This window comes from Pogona vitticeps, chromosome 2 (genome assembly GCF_051106095.1).
Source record: "Pogona vitticeps strain Pit_001003342236 chromosome 2, PviZW2.1, whole genome shotgun sequence".
Lineage (NCBI taxonomy): Eukaryota > Metazoa > Chordata > Lepidosauria > Squamata > Agamidae > Pogona > Pogona vitticeps.
This window is the reverse complement of record NC_135784.1, coordinates 101,868,767-101,893,350: the sequence shown is the minus strand read 5'-3', so window position 1 is coordinate 101,893,350 and position 24,584 is coordinate 101,868,767. Positions and strand designations below refer to the sequence as shown.

The 24,584-nt window shown below is 40.9% G+C and overlaps 2 protein-coding genes across 15 annotated transcripts in view; one reads left to right on the top strand and one right to left on the bottom strand.

The window, feature by feature from the left end:
* TCF7 (transcription factor 7) overlaps positions 1 to 3,362 on the top strand; it is a 150,634-nt gene extending 147,272 nt beyond the window's left edge. For 6 of the 14 annotated variants that reach the window (XM_072990148.2, XM_078385727.1, XM_072990151.2 and 3 more), the window contains one exon: positions 1,056 to 3,362. In XM_072990148.2, coding sequence (XP_072846249.2) covers positions 1,056 to 1,374 — 319 coding nt within the window. In that variant the 3' untranslated portion in view covers positions 1,375 to 3,362. Of the gene's footprint in view, positions 1 to 1,032 lie in introns of all 14 variants that reach the window. The other 8 variants (XM_078385732.1, XM_072990159.2, XM_072990157.2 and 5 more) reach the window with 5 other exon arrangements.
* Positions 3,363 to 9,518: 6,156 nt separating this feature from the next.
* Positions 9,519 to 23,354, bottom strand: SKP1 (S-phase kinase associated protein 1). Its single transcript, XM_020794439.3, has 6 exons — positions 23,230 to 23,354; positions 19,865 to 19,961; positions 14,577 to 14,650; positions 13,705 to 13,848; positions 12,691 to 12,831; positions 9,519 to 10,614 (listed from the first exon to the last, which is right to left on the bottom strand). The coding sequence occupies exons 2-6, from the start codon at positions 19,959 to 19,961 to the stop codon at positions 10,579 to 10,581; spliced, it is 492 nt and encodes a 163-aa protein (XP_020650098.1). The 5' UTR covers positions 23,230 to 23,354; the 3' UTR covers positions 9,519 to 10,578.
* Positions 23,355 to 24,584: the final 1,230 nt, after the last annotated feature.

Sequence of the window (24,584 nt, the reverse complement as noted above, 5' to 3'; positions counted from 1 at the left end):
CTCCCTCTCCTGCTGTAGGTGGGGAGAAACGCAGGCGGGCAGGCAGGCAGATGGAGGGAGGGAAACGGCGCTTGCTTTCCCTCTTCCTCCCCGTCCTTCTCCTGACGCCCCCGGGGAGGAAGGCAGGCGGCGAGGCAGGCGAAGGGAGGGAAGCCGCGCGCTTGCGCATCCTCCCCCCCACTTTCCCTCTTCTCCTCCTCTTGCCGCCGACCCCCCAAGCCTCCCACAGAGTCAGGCGATCAGCTGTTCGGCGGTTCTAAAATGGCCTCCCACAGCGTTTTCCGCCCTCCCCTCGCTTACCGAGGGTGCGAAAATGGCTACCGCTATGGAGGAAACTTCGCTGAACGGTAAGTTTAGGGCCCACTGGAACGCATTAAACATCGTTTAATGCGTTCCAATGGGCTTTTACGTTCCGTTTAGCGACGATTTCACATAGCGAGGGTTAATCCGGAACGGATTAACCTCGCTATGCGGGGCACCACTGTAACTGCTAAAAATAGAACCACACTGCACCTCAAGATAGCATATTCCAGATGATAGGGGAACACAATACAATGGCATCCAAATGTTTTGAACTATTAACTCATATCATATCTGACTACTAGCCATGACTGACAGGACAGTAATTCAAAACATCAGGAAGATACCACACTGCCTTTTTCTTTGCTAGACTATGGTTGTGGATGAAAAGCAAAATTGCATTTTTAACATGTTTTTTCTCATTCTTCTTAACTAATACATCAAAGAACATAGAACTCAAAGATCTCTCTTTACAAGTGGCTCAATGCAACAGAAAAATTTGTAATCCAATTCCAGATTTACCTTGAAACAAGCAGTGATTTTATAGTAATACTGCCACCCAGAGGCTAAAAAGTAGAAATTGTCAAAAATAAATATTTCTTGAAGCTGTAGAAGCTGACAACCACTTAATCATGTTTCCTTCATGTATGTACTGTGCTCAACATAGTTATACTGAATTCTATCATGCTTTAATTTTTTAAATGACCCTGTAAATTCACCCTTTATTTACAGATAATTCTCTTCACTGTTCTTAGGAGGAAAAAGAAGTGCATTCGGTACCTACAAGGAGAAGGACGCTGTGCCAGCCCAGTTTCTTCCGATGGAAGTGCTATAGATTCCCCTTCTTCCCCTTTGGATGTGCTCCAGTGCACAACCTCTGCTTTAACTTCAGAAAAGCTTCCTGCACCTGCCAGTTTGACACTCCCCAGGCAACCTAATCCTTTTCCTGTCACTGCACATCTCAAAATGTCTACTAGCGCCTCAGGACTCCCTTCTAAATGCTCAGTGGTGCCTCACGCATCTCTAGCACCCAGCGAATCCTCAGGGTACAGCATGCTATCAATAGGAACATAGTGCTAATGCAGAAATGACCAAGATGGCTCACAAACTCATCAGGCACTTTGAAGGAAAACTTCACTGCCTACAGAAGCGACCTAGAGACCAACAAGCCAAGCCTCCCCGCTACACCTCCAGACAGCAAGTTCAATGTCAGATGCAAGTTGGACCACTAATCAGAAAGCACTGGAACACTGAAGAGTGATTTGTATCTAGGTAAGGACAGCAGAAATCTCATCTAAAAGTAGGAATGAAGACTCAAAACTTAATTCTGGTCAGTTGCTGAGTGCATTGCTTCCTCTACCAAACCAACTAAAAGTAAAATAGCACCCACAGATTTTTATGCATAGGTGAGGGGATGCTATGAATGCTACACGTTAATTGCCTTCTTGCAGAGATTTTGAGTTTCAGTCACTCTGCAGATAATACACCTGGATGTCAAAACAACCTAGAAGGTGACCCCCCCCCCCGTACAAATGTCTAGGGTAAATGTTAAATGGTTAATAAGAAAAAGAGGAATACATTATTCTCATCTTTGGGAACAAATCTCAAGTTCTTCAGAGCTGTAACACCAGCTGGACAAGTCAGCAATGTGAAAGTGTGAAAATGTTCCGTGATAAAGGAAGCATACACTGGCAACTTGAATGTTTGTCAAGAATTCCTTTTGTACGAAACATAACAGACATCTACTGGCAGAAACATCAATATTTTGTGTTAAAATATTAAATTCTACAATTTGTCTTAAGAATGTAAAATTCACCAAAAATGTGAATGGGTGATTCTGCTGGGGGTCATGGGGTCAAGGAGTCACACAAACCACTGAAAGAGAAACAACAAACTCTTATCACTAGAAATCTTACTCAGCACACATTCTGGCTTTCTTTTCAGGACTTTTCCAGAACACATCTTCAAGCCTATTGTGGCAATTATAAGGATATGAGAAGAAATCTTAGGTTCTAATGTTGCTAATTTAGACACTCAGGATCAAATGCTGTTATGCAGAGTAAAGGAGTAAATATATGGTGTAATTTCTGACGAAGCTGCAACACCTAAACCTAGTTACATTCCATTAATTACTAAACCTTCCCATACCTTTACTTTAAAAAAAAAGGTACTGTTTGAAGATTATACACTCCACATGCTGTCACTGCATTCTCAATGCTCAGTAAAACTTGACAGCTGAGCACCAGAGCTGTTTCACCCGCCCCTCAAATACATTAATTAGAGATAGCAGTGTAGTGAAAAGCCCATGTATTTTTCAGTTCGGAGGTACTGGAGAAAAGTTAAGATAATACATACTGCAGAAGGACTGAAGTTGGGGGTGTCATTTTTCCAGGAACTACAAGACAATGTATTTGAGCAAGCCTTACTATAAACTAACAGTAAACAAGCTCTGAGGGTCCAGGGGACAATTTTCCACCCTTGGGTCCCTCCCACTCAAAAAAAAAAAAAAAAGAAAGAAACCTAACATAATCATAAATCCACCTTCAGTTCTGTAATGCCCCTTAGGTAAAGGTTCCCCTTGACAACTTGCCCAGTCGCCTCTGACTCTAGGGGGCAGTGCTCATCCCCGTTTCCAAGCCATAGAGCCAGCGTTTGTCCATAGACAGTTTCCGTGGTCACATGGCCAGTGTGACTAGACAGGAAGGCCGTTATCTTCCCACTGTGGTGGTACTTATTTACTCGCATTTACATACTTTTGAACTGCTAGGTTGGCAGGAGCTGGGACAAGCAACAGGAGCTCACTCCATGGATTCAAACTGCTGGTCTTATGACCTTGCAGCCCCCCCCCCCCCTTAGGGAGAGGTAAAACAACTGCTGCTCCAGGAAGCTTCCAAGATGGCAATTCTCCTTTTAGCTGAATGGGGATTTGAGTGATCAGAAATAAAAGAGGAGGCGTGCCTGCATCCTATAAGCTTTGCATTTTTGACCCATGCTGTAGGACCAGTTTCCAGAGATCCTTGGGAGCTGAACAAACCCCTCCCTGGGTTTGAGTGGCTACGCAAGAGAATATTAAGGGGGAAAAAAATTAAAAAAGGATGGGAGAGTTCAGAGGGATCTTCAAAGTATAGCAAAAGTGCACTCTAAACCTTCTAGTGAGCATGAGGTGATTACATGAACTAAATTATTATTTTTTAAATACTCTGGGTGCTGGATAGCCATAGGGGCCACATTCATTTTCCACCCCTGCTGTCGGTGATACAGATGTCAATGCAGAGAAATAAACCTGCGTCACCAACGGCCACTTCATCTCCAAAGCACCGAATAAAGCTGAAAATGAACACTGGCCTCACTAAAGCTGTGCAGTCCATGAGGACAGTGCCTCCCATCTAAGGTTCCCTCTAAGTTGAGCACAGGTGACTCCACCTCCCTCCTTGCAGCTCCCTTCCTCCTCCACACACCTATTGCATTCAACCCCTTTGCTTCTGGTTGTGAAAGAACCCTGCACAAGTGGGGGGGGCAGTGTCACACACAAACACAGGGTGAAGCCGCAAGAGAGGTGGAGCCCTGCCCAACGGGGCTGAAAATTAGAGGGTACATTGCTCCCATTGCATTTCTCTCCTCCTGTGACATTTCTTCTCAACTACTTTCATATAACCTGGCACTATTAAAACTTCTCAACATTTTGTAGAACTGAAATGAAATGACAGAAAAGAGTAATATGTAATTTCCATAAACTGTCAACATACACAGACATAGGAGTTTCTCATCTTTCTAGCAAACATATTTCCAATACTTCAGATTTTTATTCTGAGACTGAAATCAATGAACAATGCAATGTTGTGTATTAGTAGGAGACACACACACACACCGAATGTCATATTTATGTAAGATGTACGAGATTCGGGCCTTTCAAATAGGCCTGTGTAAAGGTCCCCCAACCCAACTTGCAGGACAATTCTAAATGTACCTCAATTCAGTCCAAAGCAATCTGTATCCCCTCCCATTTGACTTGCACTACAGATCCATACTGATCTGTAAAGCTAATGCAAGGGGTACCTTGAAGAGCACATACAGTGTTAAAGACAAAATATATACTAAGCATATTGTAACTACTGCAAAAAATGTAAAAGAAATTTGAAAGCATCTAGTAAAATATCCAGCTATTTTAGAGCAAACGGACAAAGGCCAAAACTATTTTTTACAGATTGGAATAGGAGCTATTCCAAGTTAAAGCTTGTTTGTGCTCACACTATCTCTCTCTTTTTTGATTTTCCAACAGTACTCCAAAAATGTTCCTACTCAGTCTTGAATTGCTGCAGAATAACCATGCAAGCAAAAAACATACAACTTAAAAACAGCCAACCTGAGTTTTGCACTTGTCTGTGCTCTCATATATACTATTGAAATATACTAGATTTGTTCCAACCCTGATATACTGCCACTTTTTCAGAGACAAATGGAACAGATAGATACTTAACCAGGAAATGCTGACTATGTACAAAACAAACTACATGATTTCTTTTCTTAAACATGTTTGTGAAAGCTTTTGTCCCTCTCCACCACCTCTAATCTGTGAATGCGGCTAAAATATTTTTATTCTCCCCCTGTAGTGGCAATGCCTTCTCCTGTTGTGCACACATACACATGCGCACATGGCTCAATGCATACTACAGCTACTGTCATTTAAAAGCTGCAACATATTTTTATTAGACTACCAAAGGGGAAACTGTATGATCAACAGCTAGGTAGCATCTGCATTACAACCCATTTAATACTTACTTGAACAATAAATACTTGAAAAACTCGCATTTAGCAGGAAACTTAGGTAAGAAATGTAGTGTGCAACTCACATTCTGCACCACTAGGTTCATTTCTCAACCTTTTTCTGTAGAAACTCTGTACTTTGATCCATTAAAATGATAGTTAAAATGGGCTGTATTCTACAAGAAAATATAGTGAGGCTTAAGAGAGGAAATAGCATGAGATAAGAGAAAATCTGAGAATTTATGGAATGACGTATCTGTATACTACAGTATTTTAATAAGTGAGTGTTTTAAATATTTACAGTTTTACATTAAGACATTTAACACAGCAGATAACCCAATGGGATTGTTCCAGTGATATCAGTTTTAATGATCACCTTCCCATCTTAAGGGAAAATATGTCCAAAGTTTAGCTTTGCAAACAAATGTTGAGGTACACAGATAACTGATATTCTATCACTATATAAAACAAGACTATAGGAAGCATCCAGTAGCAAAGTGTACATCTGTAGTCAATGCAGTTCTTTCATGAGACAACTGACCCGTTTCATGGCTATAGTTAGTAAAGCATTCTGTAATAGTCTACAAAGCAGCCATGTAAGAAATTTTAAAACGTTATATGAAAGAACAGACAAAAATTTGACAGATGAAGAAATACTTCCAAAATGTAATGTTTTGGGCATGAGCTGGGTATAAGATTAAAGAAGTGCACTTGTGTTCAAAAAATTGACCGTTCTTCACAATTAGTTAAAATCATGCTTTTTTCAGCTTTTATCTGGTAAAAGATAGCCCACACAAGTATTATAAACTATGTATAAATTGGTTTAATGTGACTGTCAGGTTTCAACTTCTGGGGAACTATATTAAGATGAGAAAGGACATACCAGGTTTCTTATTTCAAGCAACCCCATGGTTAATGCGAAGAAAACATGAAAGGGGAGCTATTACTCCAGGTCATTAATCACTTGAATGGAAAGCAAAAGTGATCCTCACAACTTCCACCTAACAGGTGTGCAATAGAACCTGCACTGAAGTAAAAACATTCTGAAAACCTTTGTTAAATGAAGTGCCACTGAATGTCTCCTGCCCTCCAGAAATGTTCACTTTACCAACCTTTGGCTCAAAACACTGAAATTATGCAGTATATCCTTACTCCAAGCTGACACCAACACCAGATGCAATGGTTATACAATGTATGTCTCACAGCAAGGACTAGTAGGTGTGTATTGCAAGTTCCACAAGAATGGTGCTCGTAAGACAACTTCTGTGTTGACAAGTGACTGACAACAAAAATGTTAATTAGGAAGCAAAACTGTAATTTTTTAAAGTTAGGACTTCAGCACTCATTTAATGAAATAATGAACTGTGAACATGCTTTTATAACTATCTCTCAAAACACATGTCACTTAAATACCAAAAAGTAGATCTTTAGAAATGCTGCATGAAACCTTTTGTATACATTTATCTGTTTTTATAAAATGAAAGCTTTTGCCCTTCATGTTTTATTCAGTTTTCAAATTCATATTTGGCAAGTGCAGTTCTTTAATTACATTTTGGATTTCTTGAAACCTGTTAGAATGTACAAATCATAGAACTACCACTTTAACAAATTACATAAAAGCCTGTAACACAGCAAGGGAAATATGTATTTCATCTGTCAAACTATAACAATTACCAACCACTTTTTTTTTTAATTTTGTGCTTTTATTTTTTGGCTTTTATGTTCAAAATTTGTTTATGGCTTTATAAATAAAAGTAATCTGCCAGTCTGTCTATTAAAAATGGGCAACTGGAGACTCTAATTCTACAAAATGTACTGTTATTTGGCCGCTTATGTTTATATTTCTTTTCCACACCATTACAGAAGTACTACAGCCACTAGTTAGATGTGGAGTGTGGGGCTAGGAATAAAGAAAAACTACTATGGGATCAGAAAGGAAAGTCTGGAGAATATGAAGAATGTGATCACCAAGTACAACACCATTTCCCCAGAAACAGTAATGAAAAGTTTAATTAAAACATGGTATTTATCTAGTGTACATTTATGGCTACCATCTAGCACAGTCATGCTTAAACTCAGAAACCCAAAGAGCTGGATCTGCATGTATTGCTCGCTCCAGGAATGAGCAGCTTGACACTGACTTTCCCCACTCTTACCTCTCCCCCCCCCCCCCCCAGTCAGTTCCCTAAACAATGCTCTGTTAACAATCTGGGATCTGCTGAAGTGGAGTGGACAGTGGCTCTAGGAAGGGAAATGGTAAATCACAGAAAAATCAAGCAAGCCTATTCAGCTCCACTCAGAAAAGGTATCCCTCCTCAATTTTCTGCCCTCTGTGCCACATTCCACTCCACTCAGCAGAGTCTCCATGGATTTCTGTACATTTACATCAAAATTTCAAATTATTTACTTGCTTGCCTTGAACAGAAAATGATTTTAAAATGTGTGTATAAAAAACATTGCATACAAACCCTTCATCTCTCCCCTATTCAGAACTGTGCCCTATCTATCCTTTTGTGTGTTTAGTCATTTCCCACTCTTCGTGACCCCATGGACCAGAGCACGCCAGGCCCTCCTATCTTCCACTGCCTCCCGGAGTTGTGTCAAATTCATGTTGGTTGCTTCGCAGACACTGTCCAGCCATCTCATCCTCTGTCGTCCCCTTCTCCTCTTGCTGTCATACCTTCCTAACATCAAGGGTTTTTCCAAGGACTCTTTTCTTCTCATGAGATGGCCAAAGTACTGGAGCCTCAGCTTCAGGATCTGTCCTTCCAGTGAGCACTCAGGGTTGATTTCCTTTAGAACTGATAGGTTTGTTCTCCTTGCAATCCAGGGGATTCTCAAGAGCCTCCTCCAGCACCACAATTCAAAGGCATCAATTCTTTGGCGGTCTGCTTTCTTTATGGTCCAGCTCTCACTTCCATACAGCACGACAGGAAAAACCATCCTTTTATCATCAGGATTTTTTCAGCAGCCAGCAGACTAGTTAAATCCTACTTAACATACAGCACAGTGCTTCTTTACTTAAACGATCACAGAGCATATATGCATTCTTCACCAAGCCAAGGGGCAAAGTAATTTTTCATGCTCCATAATCATCCCAAGTATCAGTGTAGCACAAGTGCGCAGTTAGATGCCCTCTAACCCACTCCAGCCCTTACAGTCAAAATCAAAGAGTGCAGGACCATCTGTCTGCAACAGAAAATGGTGGAATGGTCAGCTTTTAAATGGAATGTTCTTCCCTTTCAAGACAGAGTATTTTAGAGATTAAGGACAACACTGCCAGCGTACAAATGGCAACATTTTAGTACCTCTGCTGACTTGGGCATTAAAATCTTTAGATCCCAAGGAGAGGAAGAAAATGAAAAGCAATAGGTAAAGAATTGAATTCTTTACCTGCAATGGGAGAATGGAAAAGAAATGGGACGCGATCACTGAGCCACAGCTTACTATGGTAAGGCATCAACAGGAAACCAGCTACAATACTGTCGCATAAATTAGTCCAGCATAAAGGAGTAATTGGCAGCAGCAAACAGCTAGTATATAAAGAGTTCCTGTTTAAACCCGAAGGCTTGCACAACTTGTATACACTGAAACCAACTGTATGCGACTATCCCAGGACTGAAGCAGGAGTGGCAATCTCCCCCTGCTGGTGACATCTCCTTTACACCAGCATAATCTATGCAACAGAATTTTGGCCACTAACTCAGAGTGATTAACAGCCCTTATCAGACTATAAAGGAAAATATGGTTATACAGGTGCTGCAGCTTTGGCAGGAGTCCTACTAATAAGACAGGGAGTGTAAGTGAAACCTGTCATGGGAATTCTAATTAGAGAACTTTTTCTGCACTTCTGTGCTCTAAGATCTTCTCCCTTCCAAGACCATCTGCATAACAGAGCAGTAAACTCACAAAGCAAGTGCAAAATCTTCCCCAACATCAATCCCAGGCCACCATCCCTATCAGATGTGGTCCAGTCACCCCGAGTTCATTCTTTCTCCCATTATGAACAACTGCTTCCACTTCAGGGTAGATTCCAATTACTAGAACCAGCGGAATGCTACACTGTTAATCCTATGCCTGGATCTATGAATAAGCAAGTGGAATTCAAATAGAATCCTGGAAATGGAGAGGTATACTGATAAGACTAGTATTGAAAATGGAACAATTTTTATAAACTACATCAATAGCATTTAAGATCAAATATTCTTCAAAACAAACCCTCTTAACATTGCATATACCAGTATCAGAAATTTCTTTTTTACCACTTTTCTAAAAATGGCAATGCTTGTTATGTCTGAACCCCATGTGACAATCATTAATGTATGTCTAGAGTATTGCAGGTTTACAGCTGTGAAGTTGGCCTGAAACATGCACATCACCATGTATTTTAACTACTACATTCAACTCCCAAGTATCTTATTCTGAAGTAAATGCTCAAAGGTCACTACTGATCCTTGAAGTGCAGAGTATTTATTAAGATTTTATTCTACTCTATTGTGCATACACAGAAAATGGAACACAATACAAGCTATGGAACACACTTCACTGCTTACTGTGTATCACCTCCTTACACCTACAAAAGTGGAAAAGTGACTCAGCTATTTGCAAGCGGTTGTCTCTTAGACAACCATCACACAGCACAACACCACACTGAGTATGCAAAGTGACAACTCAAGAGTTCATGAAAAACAATACAGGCCAAGACTTCCACAGAAATACATAGCATTTCAAAAATCTTTAGGAAAATATAATTTGCCTAGTAGCAGGCACCTATATTCAATGTCCAAGAAATATTAACTTCGTTAGTCTGCTTTTGATCACATCCTAAACTTAGTCTGTTGGCTTTGGGGGAATAAACACATAATTGCAATTTCCATAAAGGAGCATAATCTTTGTTATCTGGCTGTAAGAGGGGCTTAACTGAGCTGGTTTTGCTGCTTGCGCAAATCTACACTATCAGAATTGACCTTGAGCAAGTGAAGTTAACAAGGTCTGTTGGTAGCTGGGTCACCAACAAAAAAAGATGCTGAATGGAAGAAATTTAAACAATTCTTCCAAGAGATTTTTCCAACACATTTTGCAGTTCTAAGAAGCCAGTATTCTGTGAATGAAAACAGGCTTCATTAATTGTGTTTCAGAAAACTTTTACAAGTGGTTTTATTTACAATGCCAGAGGTTTCTCAATTTCTGACATCCTGCATATTTTAGTGTTACAATGATACATTTAAAACCATGGAACAGCTAGTTAGCAGTGCTAAGTGCCATACAGAGTCCACATTTAGTTCAGTTTTATTCAGAGCGGAGGAAAAGTAAGGACATCAGATTACATTGGTAAAAATTGAACCATAGGATTTAAATCTATATTCAAACATTACACATGCAAGGGGAACAACACCCTACTAATACAACTTCATTTGCTGCTGCATTTGTCTACTATTAACAATTATAAACAGAGCAGTGCAACTGGTATTTGGAACGATCCTTACAGTGTTGCTAGGTATCAGGCACAAGACTTCATTTCTCTTCACACCACTGGTTCTCTTTACGTACCTAAAAAAGAGAGAGAACCTTGGTGATTACATCTAGAGTGCTCAGTTTCCAAAACAGCTTAGATCTGATGTAGGCTTAGATCCTCTTACACTGCATTGTACTCATGGCAATGAAGACTTGCAATGAATAACACAGGTTAGCCTAAAAGATGAAAGGTAAAGAAATAGGTTCCCAATTGCATTTAAAAGAATTTAAATGTGGCCACAACTGTGGCACAGGACTGAGATCTTCATCTACCCCACACACGCACACACATTGGAATGAGAGGGGGAAACCAGACATTGTCTCTAGCATCCTACACACTCCTTCCATCTGCATCAGTAGTCATGACCATCTCAATTTGTCCTGACAGCAGCTTTCTTCAAGTGACAGGTCCCAAAGCAAATAATTAGTTTCTTTAAAAATGCAACTCTGGTTGCTGGTAAACAATGTAGCTTATGACAACAGAGGGCAGCAGTGCCCACCCTTCCTTCTTCCTGCCAGACATAGCACACAACATCTAGTGGGGATAAATATAAGATGCAAATTTGTAGACATTTAGATGGAATTTAGCCCTAACAGCCTGAAACAAGTGGGATATATACTGTCCAGCTCCCCCAAATCTACTGGTGCCATTTTTGCTACACAATCCATGGCATTCATACTGTGCTCACGACCTGGGGTTCAAATCCCAGGTAGCCGGCTCAAGGTTGACTCAGCCTTCCATCCTTCCGAGGTCGGTAAAATGAGTACCCAGCTTGCTGGGGGGGCAATGTGTAGCCTGTATAATTAAATTGTAAACCGCCCGGAGAGTGCTTGTAGCGCTATGGGGCGGTATATAAGTCCAATAAATAAATAAATATAAATAAATTCAAGCCTAAGCATAGGAAATAGGATGCATTTGTATTTCCAAATGTATGTATGTTCAGTCATTTGGGCTTGGGTTTCTGGCTTAACAGCCACAACAGTATAAAGGCTAAAAGCTGCTAGGAGAACTTTTAATATGCTAAGTGACCACACCTATAGCTGGCAGAACCTAAGCTCCTTCTCTGAACTCAGCCTCTGTGATGGACTTGATGGCAGCATTAGGCTCTTCCATATCAACCATATGTAGAGGGAGACCTATGAGCAAGTTTATATCCTTTATGAGGACAGGCAAAATAAAGAATATTTTTTAAAAAAAAAAGGTTATGTCCATGACACAAGGTGACTCTACAGTATAGCTAAAACAATTTGAATCCAAGCATTCTCAGCTACAGTCTTAACATTAACTGGCCTTAAACTAGCAGGCAGGATCCAGTAACTTACCTTAGCCTATGCTGGAACTATTTACTGTTGTGATTTACTTTTTCCCCAGAGTAAAAAAAACATTCACATCTTTAGGTCTACCAGAAAAAGTCTTCAGGCTTGTTTATTCAGCTCTCATATGTCTAAAATTATATCAGAGGGAAGCTGGTTGGCCTCCTCTACTCAATTATGGTACTATCACCATGCATTTGCTGGAGAAGGCCTGAACTAGTCGTACCACCATACATTCCTAAAACCATCTAAAATTCTCAGGTTGCAGAGTTCTAAAACAAGGAAGAACAGAATCATCTCTCTATTTTAGACTGGTGAAGATTGGTAAGACCTGGTGATAGTATCTGATGCTAATAGTAAGGCAAATGAGCACAGGCTCATTTTCCCCATCACATGACTCTAATCACACAAGGACTGAACAACCAAAAAGGACTAAAATGTTAATTATTTATGAAACTCTTTCCGGGATGTTATCACAAGTCAACTTCACAAATAAATTCATTGACACTTGTGTCAAAATAAAGCATATACACTAATGCTTGGTGGCACAAACACTTCTGTAACTGAACAAGGGCCAACATCCTTATAATGCACATAACCTATGGTGATATTCATAGCACCTCTCAGTTACATGGTACAACAAACGAACTTGTGATTTTAACTTTGAGAAAGTTATACACAACTTAAGAACCACTATAAAAGCTAAAAGAACTGTGAGTAGAATATCACATAAAGCAACATCATTTGAGAAGGACTGAGCAACACAGATCTAGTTTTAAGTGAACCAGTTTGACATACCTGGGCTTCTTCTTCTTCAGTAAAGTCATTCTTGATATTAAAGGTCTTGCGGATTTCTTCTGGTGTCTTCCCTTTAATCATATTTGCAACAGTCTTGCATGTCACATCAAGTAAGCCTTTGATGTCTAAGTAGTTTGCAGCCTTTAAGAAAAAGGAAAGATACAAAGTCCAGTACCCGGCGCATTACCACCAAAAAGCACTATATTAGCATTAAGTTATAGACAACAGCAACCTATATCTTTCATTTCAGTTATTTTCTTACACTCAAAATGCCTAAATAATTTTTTAGTTATAAGCATGGTCTTCTTCAGTTTATACTCAAAGAATATGTGACTACCAGAATTGAGCCTTCTCAGAACAACTTACAATTACTGAATTGTGGAATAGATACTTTAAAGCAGTGGTTCTTAACCTTGGGTTACTCAGGTGTTTTTGAACTGCAACTCCCAGAAACCCCAGCCAGCACAGCTGGTGGCGAAGGCTTCTCGGAGTTGCAGTCCAAAAACAACTGAGTAACCCAAGGTTAAGAACCACTGTTTTAAAGTACGCTAAACTTTAGGTTTATGCCATGGTGGTCAACTAGTTTTGCTAGGGCACTGTTTGGAGAAACCAAGGAATGGCCAAAGTGAAACAAACCAAAATTTAAAAAGGTCCATCAGTTAAATGCACTGCTATCACAGACACAACTCCATCCACTCTTGAATTCAGAAATAAAGACTCAACATGGTCACCTACAACAGCAGATGTGTAGCTGTAGGTCTGCTTGCTCATCAATACTTGCATACTTTTACTACTCCCAGAGTAATAAAGCTATTCTTTGAAAATTTACATTTTTGATCTAAGGATATTTTGCTTCCCAGAACCTAGAATAAAATGCTACTGCAGTAGTTACTATTTTAAACACCATGCATTTCTGTAACCTAAGTTACATACCTTGCAACACTCTGTTACATTGTGATAAAGTTCAGTATAGCTGTAAGTGACATTTAAATAGGATATACAAAACCAACCTACCAAGATTAGTTCAAAAAGAGTCCCTTGGTCTACTTTGAGAAATTCTTGGTCCCACACAGGGATGTCATCTGTTCGTTTCTCTTTGTTCTCATCATCCTCAGGGGGAGGTGGGTCATCTTTATGATGAGTGCACCACTGGATCACCTTTAGAAACCAGAGTAAAATATCTTATTGAAGATCCTTTAGAAGATTTCTTGTTTAGCTTAGGTCTTTGGCCAGATAAGTTCTGATGAGCACAGGTTCTGTCAGGACTGAGATCATTCTGTGCATTTAGTACTTAGCATCAACAGTCGGATACAAGTCATTTATCTTAACTACTTGTGTATGTAATTACTCATTTAAATGTAACTGACAAGGTTTGCCCTATCAGCTGCACAGAATTATTTTTATACCAGCCTCGCAGAAGGAGAACACCTGAGAAGAACAAGCTCCAAGTGTACAGACTGCAGATGAACTAGATTTCATGCATTTACTAGTCAACGGTTTTCTCAGTTCTAATCTTATGATGCCATATAGGTACTTTTAATTATCAGCTACTGTCCCAATGTAAAGGATTGTAAGGGAATGGGCACAAAAGACTAAAAAGAATGACCAAAAGAATAACTGACAGAAATATTGCTGTATTTAAATGAATTTAATCCAAAAATATGCATATATTCCTAACCTGGCTAAGGAATTAAGACTAAGAATAATGCAGATATGTGTTTTATGCTGAGCAGAGCAGAACCAAAGGAAGTTCTTGCCAAATCATGTTCATCTGTTTTCCTATCTTAAACTTGGTCTGGTGCTAGGATTCTGTAGGTCTATACTGTACAATAAACTGAAAGTTCATCTTGCATATGTCAAAGAAGATTTACTGTTCACCATGTTACCTTTTTTAATATAGCTGCATTAACATTTGGAAGGGGAACAGGATCATCATCCCCTTCATCATCCATCCCCAAATCTGAGAATTAGGAGGAAAAAAACACAATTTAGACAACCAAATCATATTAATAGGCACAATGTACTGCAATTTTGTTCAGTTCTGAATGGAGATTCAGATCTCTACTTACCCTCAACAATGTTTATTATTACTGAAAAAAATGTTAGTGCCATTTTTCCAAATATACTGACTCTCTCACAAGGAAGCTTACACAAATATAAAACTTACACATTATCATGCAAACATTTTTCAAGAGCAGACCAAGAAATAAAGCATGTGCTACTAGGGCCAAATTCAAGATTTCTACAAAGGGGTGCAGCTGGTGAAGTTAACAGTAACTATGCATGTGTACTACCAAAACTTAGGATCTTGGTTTAAAACTGAATCAGGAATACTCCCAACTGAAGAACCTTTCAGGGGAACAACAACTCATCTAAGATTGTATCTACAGTGGTGCCTCGCTAGACGATGATAATTCGTTCCACTGAAATCGCTGTTTAGCGAAAGCATTGTCTAGCAAAAAGCATTTCCCCATTGGAATGCACTGAAATCTGTTTAATGCATTCCAATGGGGAAGAATCGGTGTCATCTAGCGAAGATCGGCCATAGGAAAGCCACTTTGCGTACCGCCAATAAGCTGTTTAAATCGCTGTCTTGCAAAGCTTGGGTCCCGAAAACACCTGTTTTGCAAGCGCGGAGGGAGCTGTCAAAATCGTCATCTAGCAAAAATCGGTTTGCGAGGCAGGGACCAAACAATGTCCAGAGAAATTCCCCCACAGGAATCACTGTTTTGTGAATCGCTATAGCGATCACAAAAAGTCAATGTCTAGCGAAAAAACTGTCATGTGGGGTAACTGTCTAGCGAGGCACCATGTATATTCCCTGCTTTGCCTTTCAAACTGTTCAGAAGCATCTCTTGTATGACTAAGCATCAATCTGTTCACCAGATCCAATCCTTTACCAACATCAGACACCAACCTAGAACTAAAACAACTTTCTTGGATTAAAATGGAAACATTCAGAGATGCTTAGATGCTATAAGCACTACAGCAAATCTCCACTGCCATAAAAATATCAGCAAAGGAAGGAGATATTTTGTTCATCCTCCATGTAGTATTAATATGGGCAAATCCCCATTAAGAGCAAAGTTAACAGTGACAATTCAGGAGGTCCCAAGTACTTTAGAGCATATGAAATTATGCAGCCCTATCTCCTTTAATGTTAACAAAGACACCATGTGCCATGGGTTTTTCAAAGCCTGGGCAGAATATAAAGTCTTATCAGCCTCTAAAGCTGCCAATATGTTTCTTTGCTAGGGGCTGATTGCACTTCGCATTACTATACTAAATACAGTGGTGCCTCGCACAGCGAGGTTAATCCGTTCCGGATTAACCCTCGCTGTGTGAAACATTGCACTACGGAAAGTAAAAAGCCATTGGAACGCATTAAACATGGTTGAATGCATTCCAGTTTGGCCGAATACTCACCGTTGTGCGATGTTCCGGTATAGCCGGCAGCCATTTTCGCGCCCTCCCCTCGCTGAACGAGGGCGCGAAAACGCTGCGATCAGCTGTCCGGCGGGTCCAAAATGGCCGCCGGAACAGCCGAAATGGCGGGGCGCAGCGTTTTCGCGCCCTTGGTAAGCAAGGGGAGCGCGCGAAAACGCTGCCGGAAGCCCCGAAATGGTTGCGCGCAGCCATTTCGGGGCTTCCGCAGCGTTTTCGCGCGCTCCCCTTGCTTACCAAGGGCGCGAAAACGCTGCACCCCGGGCCCTTTCGGCTGTTCCGCCGGCCATTTTGAAGCCGCGGAACAGCTGATCGGCGGGTCGCAAAGCGAACCGCTCACCGACCTTCGCTCTGTGAATTTTCCCCTATGTAGGTGCCGTTTTGCGATCGCATTTGCGATCGCAAAAACGGCATCGTTGCGCGGATTCGTCGCTCTACGGAGCGACAGTTGTGTGAGGCACCACTGTAAGTGAAATGTGCAAGCAATAGGTAAGCATTGTGTTTGCATATGCTGCAAGCAACATTTGTTAACAAAACAGGAGACTCAAATAAAACCATTCTTATAGTGAAAAATAAACTAACTTTGTTGTTACATGCCAGCAAGTCACTTCCAACTTCATGGGAAACCTATGAATTAATTATCTCCAAAGCTCTCATAGTTAACAGCCCTAACTCAGGTCTTGCCAATGAAGATCCATGTCTTCATTGACTCAATCTATCTTACATTCAGTTATCCCATTTTTCTGCTACCTTCCACTCTTTCCAGCATTACTGTCTATCCCAGTGAGTCTTGCCTTCCCCATGATATATTCAAAGTTTGACAGCCTCAATTTAGTTACTCCTGGTTCTAGAGAGTAATCTCATTTGTCATTTATCTTATCAATTCTACCACCAAGGGAACAAGGACTACATTAAAATATAAAAAATAAATACTGCAACACAAATATAATCATGTGCTGTCAAGTCAATTCTAAATTGTGGTGATCCTTTCCAGAAGCAAACAATACTCAGAGGTGGTTTACCATTCCTTTCTTCTGGGAGTGCCCTGGCACTGTGCAGCTTGCCTAGGGATGCACAAGCTGACTCTACTCGCAGGAGGCAAACTGAAGAATCAAACTCTCAACCTTTGGCTCCATAGCCAGATAAACACAGACTAACAAAAAGAAATCTATAAAGACTGTTGGTGCCCTCTTTCAAGGGTTATAAACAGTACGCTGTAGATAAATACCATCTGCTTATATTCCAGAGTGCCTTTTTCATTTCCTGGCAATCAAAATTTAATTCTGAAAATCTTCTGCGCTGTATTTTGCTCGCGCATGTGCATGTGTGTGCGCATGCACTTTTCCAATTCCTGCTACTTAATACGTAGCATTATTAGATTATTATTAGAGACCCCTTCATGGATTGCTGTCTTGTCATGGCAAAGGGGCTTGAGTAATTCAGAGAACCTATGGGCTATGCCATGCAGGGACACCCAAGACAGACAGGCCAAAGTGGAGAGTTCCGACTAAACACAATCCACCTGGAGTAGGAAATGGCAATGCCACTCCAGTATCTTTGCCAAGAACGCCCCATGATCAGAAACAAAAGGCTAAAAGATATGACACTGGAAGATGAGCCCCTCAGGTCAGAAGGCGTCCAACATGCTACTGAGGAAGAGCGGAGGACAAGTACAAGTAGCTCCAGAGCTAATGAAGTGATTGGTCCAAAGCTGAAAGGACACTCAGCTGCGGATGTGCCTGGAAGTGAAAGAAAAGTCCAATGCTGCAAACAAAAATACTGCATAGGAACCTGGAATGTTAGATCTATGAACCTTGGTGAGCTGGATGTGGTCAAATAGGAGATGGCAAGAATCAACATTGACATCCTGGGCGGCAGTCAACTAAAATGGACAGGAATGGGCGAATTCAATTCAGACTATTACCATATCTACTATTGTGGGCAAGAATCCTGTAGAAGAAATGGAGTAGCCCTCATAGTCAAGAAAAGAGTGGGAAAAGCTGTAATGGGATACAATCTCAAAAATGATAAAATGATTTCAATACGAAGACAGAACTTTCAATATCACAGTAATCCAAGTTTATGCACCAACCAATGATGCTGAAGAGACTGAAATTGACCAATTCTATGAAGACCTACAACACCTTCTAGAACTGACATCAAAGAAAGATGTTCTTGTCATTATAGGGGACTGGAATGCTAAAGTAGGGAGTCAAGAGATAAAAGGAACAACAGGCAAGTTTGTCCTTGGAGTTCAAAACAAAGCAGGGCAAAGGCTAATAGAGTTTTGTCAAGAGAACAAGCTGGTCATCACAAACACTCTTTTCCAACAACAAAAGAGGCAACTCTACACATGGACATCACCAGATGGGCAATACCAAAATCAAATTGATTATATTCTCTGCAGCCAAAGATGGAAAAGCTCTATACAGTCAGCAAAAACAAGACGTGGAGCTGATTGTGGCTCTGATCATCAGCGTCTCATAGCAAATCTCAAGATTAAACTGAATAAAATAGGAAAAACCACTGGGCTAGTCAGGTATAATCTAAACAAAATCCCTTATGAATGTACAGTGGACGTGAAGAACAGATTTAAGGAACTAGATTTAGACTTAACGACTAAACAACAACAACTTTTAGAGATGGGTCTATTCGTAGTTAATGGGGTCCAGCCCCCTGGTGCCAGACCGTCCACTCATGCATCCGCCACTGCTGGCCCTGCTTTTCCTTCCAATCACTCTGGAGTGACCAGCCGGCTAGCCACTCCTGGCAGAAGGAGTGAAGACAAGTCTCCCTGCATGGCTGACAAGTAGCTAGCCAACCAGGACTTTCAGAACAGATTTTTGAGATCACTTATTCGTATGGTTGCCATAAGTTGGAAACAACTTGACAAGGACATAACAACATTCTTCACAACTCAAACACTCTTAGATACATTCAATGATAGCACATTCTGGAGGTCATTAACTCATATAGTCACCATTCATCAGAAGTGACTTGATGGCACATAACATCTTTGAAGTTTCTTTCTGTTTGGTTTGCCTTTTTAGAATTGCCTTGTAGAATGTTAATTTGCTCTGCCAGCACAATTAACATCACTACATTCTTGTGCAGCTATAATTCAAGATAAGCAAAGATATGAAATACCTAATTACAAGGAGTAAGCAAGATGCTCATAAACCATATAGAGTGGTACCTCAACTTAAGCACTTAATCCGTATTGGGACTGCGTTCTTAAGTCGAAACATTCTTAAATCGAAGCATCATTTCCCATATGAATGCATTGAAAACCATTTAATCCATATATGCTGTTTTTCATTCTTAAGTCGAGGGGCTGTTCTTAAGTCAAAGCATTTGTTCCCATAGGAACTAATGCAAAGCCAGTTAATCTGTATCTACCAATAGGGGGCAATCTTTTTTCTTCTTTTGACCTAAGGTGAACTTAAGTCAAAAAAGGGCAGGACAGGTATATTTTTCTTTTCTGGTTCTTAAGTCGAGGCTCCGTTCTCAAGTCGAAGCAACTTTCTGTGAACGGGGCTGTTCTTAACTCGAATCGTTCTTATGTAGGGACGTTCTCAAGTCGAGGCACCACTGTATATATCCTTAGATTTCATATATGCTTTGCATAGCTGTTTCATATCAGCCCAGGAATTAATCTATTCCACTTGAACAGCACTTCAGACACAGTCATTACAAGTTACTGAATCCAACTGCATTGTAATACTCTTACCTTCCAACATAGTCTTGATTGTTACAGACTGCTTTGCAATTTCAACATCAACCTCAAATATTTCACCATCAGAACTCTGCAATTTAATTGAAGGCATCTACGGGGGGGAACGGCAGTAATTTTGGTTATATGACTTCTTTGTATCACAATACACCTTGTGTTAAAGAAACATATTATTTCAAATGCAACAGAGATCGATATATTCACATTAACGAACAAGGTGAGACCACTGTAAACTAACAATTTAAGAAAAAAATAGAACAGATTACAGTTTATTCTGTGCCTGTGTCCCTTTATATTAGCTCACAAACACTATTTTCCATGAGCAACAGTACAATAGGTATATTGAGTAAGTACCACAGAATTTTAAGATCTGCTCTGGTATATTTCACAGACCTCTGTGCAGGCGCAGATTAAACCCACTAGTGTGAATTAAAGCCCTAAACAGCTTGGGCCCTGGGTACCTGAAGGACCATTTCCTTCCATATAAATCTACTCAGCAATTAGGATCTAGCCAGCAGGTCCTCCTGAAAGAGCCATCCCTCAAGGAGTTAAGAGAGATGGCTTGTAGACAAAGGACCTTTTCGGCAGTTGCCCCCAGACTATGGAACGCCATCTTGAGTGAAATTCGTCTGGCACTGACGTTGATTACCTTTCGGTGTCAAGTCAAAACCTTCCTGTTCCGGAGGATTTTTAATTGAAAAATCTTCCAGAACAGGAAGGTTTTGACCTAATTCAAATATCATCAACTGTGGGTCCTGATGGCAATTTTTAGAGTACTGTACCTTTAATTGGATTTTAATTGTTTTATCTTTTTATTGTATTTAAATTGATGCTGCCCAGAGGCCTTTGAGTAGTGTGGGTGGCATATTAAGTTAAATAAAATAAAATAAATAAATAATGAGAACGATGTGAAACTGCTTCCCTGGACCTGACTTGTTTATGCTTGTAATTTGAGAACTACTTGGGTATTTTGCAGACATGATTTGTGGCCAGAGTTCACTCTCCAGTCATCTTACCCATGTAACAGACAAGCTTCCAACTTATGATACTGCTCCTTCAAATAACTTCTTAATGTATACAGTATTTGTTTTTGACACCAGTGAAGGATAACTTCATTAGAAAATGGTTATGCAAATTAAAAGATGCAACATGAGAATTTCAACATGGTTTTCATCTTATTGACTGCAAAACTGCTTCTAAAGCAAAAGAACTTCAGACTAATATCAGTGCATCAAACAAACATTCTAAGACATGATGCATGCAAATAACTAGAAATAAGCTCTGTATGTAAAACATATCAGCATAGACTTGAAATGTTCCATATCTTATCAACAGCAAAAGTGAACTACTGGGTTCATTGTTTTATACAGTATTTGTAAAAGTTCTCATACAAATACATATACTGATATATAAAGTCAGTCCAGTTTTTGAATCACTCTGAAAAAGTTGACTGACAGTTCTATTCCAGTGATGGCAAACCTATGGCATGTGTGCCACAGCTGGCATGCAGAGCCCTCTCTGTGAGCACACGAGCCATAAGTCACCAGTGACAAATATTTACCCACCCTCCGATCCCGGATTTTGGCACTCCCCTCTACTGGTGCAGTGGTCCAGCAGAGGGGCGCAGTTGACCATTACTGGTCAAACCCAATGGGGGATTGGAGGACTGGCAAGTATTTTTCTGTTAATACCACCCCTAAGGGGGAAAAAACCCAAGCATTTAAACGTTGCACTGCTGAGGCAGTTTTTTCTAAACTGAAAACTAAGTATTCAGGTTTAATTGCAGTGTTGGCACTTTGAAATAAATAAGTCAGTTTTGTGTTGCAGTTTGGGCACTTGGGCTCAGAAAGGTTCACCATCACTGTTATATTCTAATACACACTTCAGCTGATATGCTATATAACTCTCCTTGACAAAGACTAGCCCACAGATTGGTGGTGTGTTCCCACCAGCACTATAACTGTGCGTTCACTGTATTTTCTTAGTCTTGTTGATTCTGATAGGATTACTCTAACTAAAATTTACTACGCTAAAGTCACAGAGTAGACCCCTTTGAATCCATGGAGCTTATAGGGGACCTCACTCACCAAACCTGCCACTGATTCAACAGGCCTACTCTGCAATTTACTGTGCTAACCACAGGATTCTGACTACAGCATGATCTTCAGATCTTCTCAGAATAACTGATATTCTCATTTAAAGTAGGAGTTAAGGTAAAACTTCTATGCACAACTTTAGGCACAGAATTTTGGGACACAACTACTTCCTTCCATTCTGTGACTCAGGTGCGGTGCCTTGAGCTTAGACCACAGCATCAAATGTTCCCTATGGACTTTCTCAGGCCTCTTTTTACAGAGCTGTATTTTACTTTTCCATTTAATACTAGATTCAAACAGCCTTTAAACTGGGTTGATTTAAGCACCTGGAAGCATGTCACTGTGCAGTGCTGGGCCAATGCCAGTGAACAGCTCTGTCATGAGTCTCAACAGGACTGGAGGCAGATCTATAGTGGGATACTCTGAAACCGACAGAACATGCTTGTCATTATGAATTTAAGTGCCACTGATTTCAACACAAAATAGGACTGAATCTGGATCCGACCAGTTACTTGGCACTTTAAATTGTACATTTAAAGCTTTAAACAAACCAACAAAGTAAAGCAAAAGAGAACAGCTTCAGCTTTAAACAGCGAGAATGACTAAGCGTTAACAACTGTTCCTCGTAAAACAAGGCGGCCCGGGTGAAGCACGCTGTCAACAACAGCAGCAGCAGACAGTCCTCCTCTTCTGGGTCTCCAGCCCCGGATCTTCCCAGCGAAAGGAATCGGCTTCATCATCCGCACCCTCCAGAAGCAAACTAAAAAGCGCCCCAAAGGCAACTCCCTCTTTCGCGTTAGTGCAGCACACCTCGGGGTTCAAGACACGAAACCGCTCGCTCTCTCTCTCTCTTCTTAAGCCATTATAATACCTAATGCTATCGTAGCCTTCGCATTTCTTCGCAGAAAATGCTGTTTCTTTTAGACAAAAAGGAGAGAAGGGCTGAGGGGAGAGAATCCCCAGAAGAAGCGCCTAAAGAGCAGGGAGGGAAGGAATTTTGCGGGGATGGACTCGTCGTTCTCTCTCTCTCTCCATCCTCCTCCCCCTCAGCTAAAAGAGATGGCGGAGGCGAGACTTCAGGTGGGTCCCTCTGCACGCCTTGACGAGGAAGAGGCCCCTCCCCGTAGCAACCCTCTGCAAATAAACTCTCTGCCCTCGTCCCTTTGCCTCATAAGCCGCCTTCTCGCCAACTTTCTGCTCTTTCTGCCTCTTCACAACTAAGGTAGGAGGAGGCCTGAACCCAGACCAGGCCTCGGCCACACTCACCGTGAGGCAGCAACGGCGCCCAGCCCCCGCCTCCTCCTTCCTCGGCTCTAACAAAACTCGCACAGAGGACTGGCGGTCGGAGAAGCGGCCGCAGCTTCTTATAGACTGGGAGGCGGGGCGGAAACGAGGCGGGGGCCTATTGGGGAAATCCGCCCCTCTTCCTTCAGAGAACGTGGCGGCCTTGGCGTCGCCTGAGGTGAAGTAGGCAAGAGGGGAATAACAACGGAGGCAGGGGACCCTGATATACTGGCAGGAGAAAAGAGGGAGCAAAATGAAATGTTTATAGATATACAGAAAGGAGGGATTGAGGGAAGCTATCTGGCGGACATCCTCGGGGTCCTTCAGGCAGCGCCCAGGACTCCCTCTGTAGGAACACTCATAGCGACGCTCACTTCACAATGGCGGTGTCACCGGTGTATGTAATAAATGGGTGTATGTAATAAATGTATGTAATAAAAGGGGCTTCAACACGTTTGCCTGCCCTTGCTGGGCTTCATGGACTTCTAGGTTGTAACTTTTTTTAAAGCTTGAGTGACTGGGTCAAGCAAATATTAAATCAAATACTTTTTTTAAAAAAACTTAATTGCTTGTTTTAGAATGCGAGTTGTTTGATTTTGTAGTCGGGAGAGTCGAGTACAGCTTTAGGGCGATCTGAACGGGGTGAAGCCTAGAATTACAATAATTAAGTGGTCGTATTACGTAAATCTCTAATTATAACTAGACAGACAGAGAAAATTATAGTTGTTATTTGTTGAAAAGCTAGTCGTCGTTATTTCCAAAGGGGCAAAAACAGTTGCAGAGATTTGATGTAGGTATCGTGGCTGAAATATTACTTTAAAATATTTTTACCCCACCCTTCTTTTGGGGGAAAAAAAGGACCCAAGGCAGCTTTCATCATTAAAAGACAGCATTTCCTAAAGAAAGAAGGCACAGAAAAGAGTGCCAAGTAAAAAATAAATCATTTTCTGGAGAGATTTTAACATCTTTTTAGAAGAAATATTAAAATGCAGCTTTTATGTTACGGAATATAACAGCTCAGCAGCCATGAGGTAGTGCTAGATTGAAAAGAGAGTATTTCTTTTCTTCCTGTCACCTTCCAGACAAAAATCTCCTTCCTGAAGATATCTGTGAAGATTCTCTGTTATACAGGTGTGGTTATTTGGAAGCTGCATCATGGCAACTCAACTCCCTGCTGAAGGTGTTGCTTATATTTCGAGAAAAACTTGAAAACTTTGGGACTCTTGGCTCCCCGTGCGGGCGGCATACAAGACAAACAAATAAATAGCTAGTTAGCAACTGCAGATAGGCCATTTTTGTCAGGATTAATCAGAGAGAGAAAAAGAGCTACCCCACTC

What these genes read in the sequence shown, in the direction of transcription:
- SKP1 (XM_020794439.3), bottom strand. Translation starts at nt 19,961, where the DNA reads ATGCCTTCAATTAAATTGCAGAGTTCTGATGGTGAAATATTTGAGGTT. An exon ending in ATGCAGCTATATTAAAAAAG is followed by an intron (nt 13,849 to 14,576) that starts GTAACATGGTGA and finishes TGGTTTCTAAAG; the next exon opens with GTGATCCAGTGGTGCACTCA. An exon ending in CTCTTTTTGAACTAATCTTG is followed by an intron (nt 12,832 to 13,704) that starts GTAGGTTGGTTT and finishes TTTTTCTTAAAG; the next exon opens with GCTGCAAACTACTTAGACAT.